This window comes from Sinocyclocheilus anshuiensis, unplaced genomic scaffold (genome assembly GCF_001515605.1).
Source record: "Sinocyclocheilus anshuiensis isolate Anshui unplaced genomic scaffold, SAMN03320099.WGS_v1.1 scaffold1442, whole genome shotgun sequence".
Lineage (NCBI taxonomy): Eukaryota > Metazoa > Chordata > Actinopteri > Cypriniformes > Cyprinidae > Sinocyclocheilus > Sinocyclocheilus anshuiensis.
Genome location: NW_015558616.1, coordinates 196,200 through 203,270, shown reverse-complemented (window position 1 = coordinate 203,270; position 7,071 = coordinate 196,200). Strand labels below are relative to the sequence as shown.

The window sequence follows — 7,071 nt, the reverse complement described above, 5'->3', positions numbered from 1 at the left end:
AAGCAAGCCCTGTCCAGATTTTAAAAGTAACGCAAAAGTAACGTAACGCATTACTTTCCATACCAAGTAACGAAGTAACGCAATTACTTACTTTTTTTATGGAGTAACGCAATATTGTACTGCATTACTTTTAAAAGTAACTTTCCCCAACACTGCTCAAGGGCTATGACAGCTACATTATTGAAAATGTGGTCTGCATACCACATTTATTGAGTATTTGGTATTTTCTCACAGCATTTCTTTTCTAATTGTATCGCTCCACAGACTTGATATGTTCTCGCGATGACTGCATGGTAACGCGCGTCGGTGGCCTGCGCTTCATGGTTCACTGATGCCATCTAGCGAGATCCTGCCAATAAGGCATAGTTCACCAGAAAATCACATTTAGTTGTCATGTGCTCAGCCTCAGCCTGATGATTGTTCAGTCCCGTGTGACTCGCATGTCTTTCTTTCAGAACAAAAAAGAAGATTTTAAGACAGAATGACATTCTCGGTCACACTTCGCTTTTGTTTTGTATGGAACAAAAGATTCCGTTAAAATAATAATGGTTACTAGATTGCCCGTCCTTAAAATTCTGCCATCTCTTCAAAAGAAAAGTTTGGGACATCAGGGTGAGTAAATTAGTTTGGATGAACTATCCTTTAAAGCAGGGCTGTCCAAACTCGGTCCTGGAGACTTGGTGTCCTGCAGAGTTTAGCTCCAACTTGCCTCAACACACCTGACTGGAAGTTTCTATGCCTAGTAAGAGCTTGATTAGCTGGTTCAGGTGTTGTTGAGGCAAGTTGGAGCTAAACTCTGCAGGACACCGGCCCTCCAGGACCGAGTTTGGACAGCCCTGCTTTAAAGGTTTCTCTCATTAAAGATATTGCATGCGTCCCTCTTAATTATAGTTTTAGTTCTGTTTGACTACTCATCAAATTGATGAATTGTTACCTAATCTCTTGATGGAATGTTTCATGACAAGATGGACAACATAAGATTTACTTATCATAACACTATAAAAACAACGTTCAGAAAACAAAAGCATCCCAAACTGATAGGAGGGCAGGCCATCAATAAAATAAAGCAAATGAGCAATTATTGCTGCATATGTTAAGACCAACAAGGCATTTACTGACTGAAAACTATCACAGGTGATGAGCCATCATTTTCTGCAACAAACATTTTGCGATTTAATCAAGTTAGCCATCATGTTTGTCAAATGAGACCTCTATTTAGAGCTCTGATTATCCAGCTTTGCTCCTCTTATGGATAAGAGGGACTTTATGCTTGTAAGTACCGCTTTCTATTGCTATTTCCGTTTAATTAAAAGCCAGTATAAATGGTAAGAAACCGAAGCAGTTTCTTTTTGATGCACTTTATTGACAAGTCGTCTCTAATCTAAAAACCACAAACAAATGACCTTAGTCCCAAATACCCTTAGTCATTGTTTATGGACCATTGCATGAATGTCATCAGTCAGGTTCTTTCTGGGTAGGCAGAAACAATGAGAGGGAGGGAGGAGTGTTGGTTAATTTCAAAAGCTATATAACTATAGAGCCCCGGATACAAAGATACACCTGCTGAGTTTCCCACTCTCAACTCGACTGTGACCATGAAGTTGGCTATTCTGATCTGCGTTTCTGTTCTCGTTTACCTCTCTGGTAAGTATCAAAATTGGCATTTTATGGTACATAAATACAATGAAATGTGAATATTGTGTAATCTTAATTAAAACCAAAGCCAGATAGATAGATCAGACTACTATTGTTGATTAACATGCATCATATGACACTGACGTGTTATAATAAGCATGTTTGAGATACACAATATTTGTTTAACATATGGATGACTTTCAATTCATTGTTTGCTTTCCGGAAAATCCACACATGATAAGGTTACAGCTCACAAGATTAAACTGTCGTTCTTTAGAGCCATTATTCACTAACACAGACAGACCCATTTTGTCATATTTTGGAATGGGTATATGTTGTAGAGATCCATGATCAATGACATTTGACACTGATGAGAACTGAGATACTGTTAAGTGGGTCAGACTTTATGCTGTTTTCAAAAAAAGAGAAAATACGGACAGAAACAGCCCAGAATCGATAAGTTGAATTGTTGTTATAAGGTTATAGCTCCTTTATCCAGCCTGATTCTCTGACTAGAACCTATTCTGAAGTATTGTAGGAACATATATCCCTTTAATCCATGCAAATACACTCAAGAACATAAAAGGATGTTAAAATGACTTAAATTTGTTAATTATTGTTTTTTGTTGTTGTTGTTTTCAATTATAAAGATCATAACAAAAGGAAAAAAAGAGAAGCGCAAATGCGTTAAGGACCTAGAAGCTATTCAAGCAAAACATACAATAGGTTGAAAAGAAAGTACAAAACTTGCTTAGCCACTTTTTTTTTTTTTTTTTAATCTAAGACTCGTCTGGAATTTCGACAGGCAACATTAGTGCCTTTCCTGGTTTATTTTTTTTCGAAATAATATAAATTTTTCAATACTGTTTCCACAGTGGCAGAAGCACAACAGAGTGAGGTAAGTTAAAGAAAAAAAACTCTCATGCTCACCAAGGTTGCATTTATTTGATCAAAAATACAGTAAAAACAGTAATATTATCATTACTCCAGTATTCATTGTCACATGATCCTTCAGAAAGGATCTTATTTATTCACGAACAGCTTGTAACACTCCAAAGAGAAAGGAAAACTTGAAATCGCATCATATGACCCCTTGAATAAAAGTTTTTTTTTCTAGTCTAGTTTTTTTTACTTACCACAACTCACTACAAAAACCCTATTTAGAAAAACAAAAGCATCCCAAACTGATAGGAGGGCAGGCCATCAATAAAATAAAGCAAATGAGCAATTATTGCTGCATATGTTAAGACCAACAAGGCATTTACTGACTGAAAACTATCACAGGTGATGAGCCATCATTTTCTGCAACAAACATTTTGCGATTTAATCAAGTTAGCCATCATGTTTGTCAAATGAGACCTCTATTTAGAGCTCTGATTATCCAGCTTTGCTCCTCTTATGGATAAGAGGGACTTTATGCTTGTAAGTACCGCTTTCTATTGCTATTTCCGTTTAATTAAAAGCCAGTATAAATGGTAAGAAACCGAAGCAGTTTCTTTTTGATGCACTTTATTGACAAGTCGTCTCTAATCTAAAAACCACAAACAAATGACCTTAGTCCCAAATACCCTTAGTCATTGTTTATGGACCATTGCATGAATGTCATCAGTCAGGTTCTTTCTGGGTAGGCAGAAACAATGAGAGGGAGGGAGGAGTGTTGGTTAATTTCAAAAGCTATATAACTATAGAGCCCCGGATACAAAGATACACCTGCTGAGTTTCCCACTCTCAACTCGACTGTGACCATGAAGTTGGCTATTCTGATCTGCGTTTCTGTTCTCGTTTACCTCTCTGGTAAGTATCAAAATTGGCATTTTATGGTACATAAATACAATGAAATGTGAATATTGTGTAATCTTAATTAAAACCAAAGCCAGATAGATAGATCAGACTACTATTGTTGATTAACATGCATCATATGACACTGACGTGTTATAATAAGCATGTTTGAGATACACAATATTTGTTTAACATATGGATGACTTTCAATTCATTGTTTGCTTTCCGGAAAATCCACACATGATAAGGTTACAGCTCACAAGATTAAACTGTCGTTCTTTAGAGCCATTATTCACTAACACAGACAGACCCATTTTGTCATATTTTGGAATGGGTATATGTTGTAGAGATCCATGATCAATGACATTTGACACTGATGAGAACTGAGATACTGTTAAGTGGGTCAGACTTTATGCTGTTTTCAAAAAAAGAGAAAATACGGACAGAAACAGCCCAGAATCGATAAGTTGAATTGTTGTTATAAGGTTATAGCTCCTTTATCCAGCCTGATTCTCTGACTAGAACCTATTCTGAAGTATTGTAGGAACATATATCCCTTTAATCCATGCAAATACACTCAAGAACATAAAAGGATGTTAAAATGACTTAAATTTGTTAATTATTGTTTTTTGTTGTTGTTGTTTTCAATTATAAAGATCATAACAAAAGGAAAAAAAGAGAAGCGCAAATGCGTTAAGGACCTAGAAGCTATTCAAGCAAAACATACAATAGGTTGAAAAGAAAGTACAAAACTTGCTTAGCCACTTTTTTTTTTTTTTTTTAATCTAAGACTCGTCTGGAATTTCGACAGGCAACATTAGTGCCTTTCCTGGTTTATTTTTTTTCGAAATAATATAAATTTTTCAATACTGTTTCCACAGTGGCAGAAGCACAACAGAGTGAGGTAAGTTAAAGAAAAAAAACTCTCATGCTCACCAAGGTTGCATTTATTTGATCAAAAATACAGTAAAAACAGTAATATTATCATTACTCCAGTATTCATTGTCACATGATCCTTCAGAAATAGTAATACTATGCTGATTTTGTGCTCAATAAATGTTTATGATTTTTTATCAGTGTTAAAACAGACATGCTGTGTAATATTTTTGTGGAAACCTTAATACAATGTTTTCAGGATTCTTTAATGAATAGAATTGTTTACCATTTATTTGAAATAGAAATCTTTTGTAACATAACTGCTTTACAGTCACTTTTGATCAATTTAAAGTGTCCTTGCTTAAAATGATTAATGTCTTTAAAAAGAAATCTTACTGACCCCAAACTTTTGAACAGTAGTGTATAATCAAGTAAAATAGTGGTAAAGTGCCATAATATTTGGTTTGATTTTGGGAATCTCTCTGACATCATAATAGGACAACACTGTTCCTGATTTTGGATGTACTCGTGAGTACAATCCAGTGTGTGGAGATGATGGTGTCACATACTCCAATGAGTGCATGCTACACTGGGAGAACAAGTACGTGAGCTGAACATTTGTGCAATGTAAATTCAACATTTTGAGAAGGCTGAGGCAACAGATGTGAGAAATCTCAGGCTAAGCCCAGATGTCAGCTGTGAATCAATAACAAACCTCCCAAGGTTTAGAAACAGCCATGTTTTCATTATGAGGACAAATGATCTATTATTAAAAAAAAGCACAAGACATAGTAAACATTCTTGACAGCAGTTCAAACAGAACTTGTGCCTCTTCTCTGTTTAGGTCTCGTGACAAGAATGTCAGCCTGAAGCACGTAGGAGTGTGTGAGACCTCCTGAATTCACTGCTGTTACATCTATGGCATCCACAATGGCTTTCCATTTAGATACTACAGCAACAACCAGCATGATTTTCTGTCATACATTAATCAGTATAATATGAAGACATATGCTATTGGAACTTTATCAGACATTGCTTTGTCAATATGTAATCTCATGCAATAAACAGAGAAGCATTTAAGAGCTCTATTTTATTAATACATTAAAAGAATTTCAAATAAACCACATTCTCTAACTCTAAATGTTCTTTCTGCTACATAATTACTATGGCTCTGTACTGAAAAGAAAAACGGCATAATTTTGTAGCACATATGAGCATTTTTTTTCCTGAGCCAGATAAACTTCAGAAAGCTAAAAATACTTAAAATATTTTAATATGTGGGTGAATGCAAGATTTCGTTTTTGTTTTTTTTTGCATCATTCAAAAATACATTAAAAATGCAATTTACACACACTGACTTGAACATATTTTCTATAATGTACATGTTTTTGTTTTCTGGAATGAAATTCATTTGGACATGTTTGAGAGGCATAAAGTAAATATTGGGATGATACAACTGTCTTTGTATTATAATAATCTGATCATAATTAGAATGTTAAAAAGCTTATTTAAAGTAAATAAAACCTGATATATAAACCTGATACATATGAATAAAAGAAACAAGAACACTTCTAAAAACTTAGCAAATATGTTTTGGAGTTTTACTGTTTTTTTTTTTGGTGAACACATTTTAAATTGTCTTTTGCCGTTCTAATTATGTAAACATTTTCAAACATTCTAGCTGTACAACTGTATTTTTACAGCTGTAAAATTCTGATTTTAATTCTGCTTAATATTTCTGATTCAATTTTAAAATTATACAGACATCTATAGCACTCTTCTCACATTTCTTTTGATAGCATGGCGAAGAAACATTGCATGCCACTTTCTTAATGAAGCAACCAGACAAATCCATCATTCAGAACTCAATTATTTTATTAGTTCATTGTGTTCCAAGAAAGCAGCAGCAGTCCCAATTTATACAGGTCACATTTTAACCACCATAGAGTCCACGAGTGCCAGGATCTCCCCAAAGTAACCGTCCTGCTCCCCTACATCCTGCTCTGTGAGCACCAGTTCTTGGTACTGTTTTTGCAGTTCACTAAGAGAGGCTGTCAATGCGGGATTCTGTTTATATTGAGTCTGACATTGAGCCATCATGGCAAGCAGAGTGCGCAGAGCCTTCTCTCTGCTGTCATGCTCAGGTGATGCTAAAAGCACAGGCACCAGGCTGCACCACCCCTGCTCCACCAGCACGGGCAGGAGGGAGACTTCAGCATACTGTCGCAACCGTTCCTGGCGAGAGGAATCTGATGTAAGGTCCATTCCCACCTGTGATACCAACTCCTACAACACAAAGTACAAGTGACTTTTAACAATGAGTTAATTACATACGGTATGAATTGTGAAATGAAAAACTGACTTTTCAAACATGTTTTACCTTTTAAAAGTTTGGGGATGGTAATATTTGTTAATCGTTATTTTCTCTTATGCTTACCAAGGCTGCATTTGTGTGATCAAAAATACAGTAAAAACAATAATGTTAAAGCAGCACTATGTAACTTTTTCTGTGTTCAAAATTTGCGAAATGTATATAATAAGCGAGTACATCTTGAATTCATCTTCCAAACCGCGTTTTTGTCTTATTCCGAATCACTACGGTACACTTATAATAAGTACTTATATTTGGACTATTGTAGCCAGGTCGGGTCGTCACCGCTGCGGAGTAACACATACCTGCGTGAATCGCCATAAACTTAAGAGTAGTAGCTTTGGTTCGAATGTTATTCCGCGGGATGTTTGCAGTTCTGTTTATTAACCGCTAGAGCGCCAAAAGTTACA

General features: G+C 35.5%; 2 protein-coding genes across 9 annotated transcripts in view; one reads left to right on the top strand and one right to left on the bottom strand.

The window, feature by feature from the left end:
- Nucleotides 1-401: 401 nt before the first annotated feature.
- On the top strand, nucleotides 402-5,599 carry LOC107680339 (serine protease inhibitor Kazal-type 1-like). Of its 8 annotated transcripts, none has more exons than XM_016476187.1 (5): nucleotides 953-1,272; nucleotides 1,539-1,644; nucleotides 2,511-2,533; nucleotides 4,788-4,891; nucleotides 5,135-5,599. In XM_016476187.1, the coding sequence occupies exons 1-5, from the start codon at nucleotides 1,249-1,251 to the stop codon at nucleotides 5,187-5,189; spliced, it is 312 nt and encodes a 103-aa protein (XP_016331673.1). In that variant the 5' UTR covers nucleotides 953-1,248; the 3' UTR covers nucleotides 5,190-5,599. The 8 variants fall into 8 exon arrangements, with proteins under 8 accessions (XP_016331674.1, XP_016331675.1, XP_016331673.1 ...); XM_016476186.1 differs by lacking the exon at nucleotides 2,511-2,533 and adding an exon at nucleotides 4,296-4,318 and having other exon boundaries at nucleotides 954-1,272; XM_016476192.1 differs by lacking the exon at nucleotides 2,511-2,533 and adding an exon at nucleotides 4,296-4,318 and having other exon boundaries at nucleotides 994-1,272; nucleotides 1,479-1,644.
- A 339-nt stretch (nucleotides 5,600-5,938) lies between these two features.
- LOC107680335 (nucleotide exchange factor SIL1-like) overlaps nucleotides 5,939-7,071 on the bottom strand; it is a 4,371-nt gene continuing 3,238 nt past the window's right edge. The window contains exon 9 of the mRNA XM_016476180.1: nucleotides 5,939-6,576. Within this exon, the coding sequence (XP_016331666.1) occupies nucleotides 6,217-6,576 (360 nt within the window). The 3' untranslated portion in view covers nucleotides 5,939-6,216. The remainder of the gene's footprint in view (nucleotides 6,577-7,071) is intronic.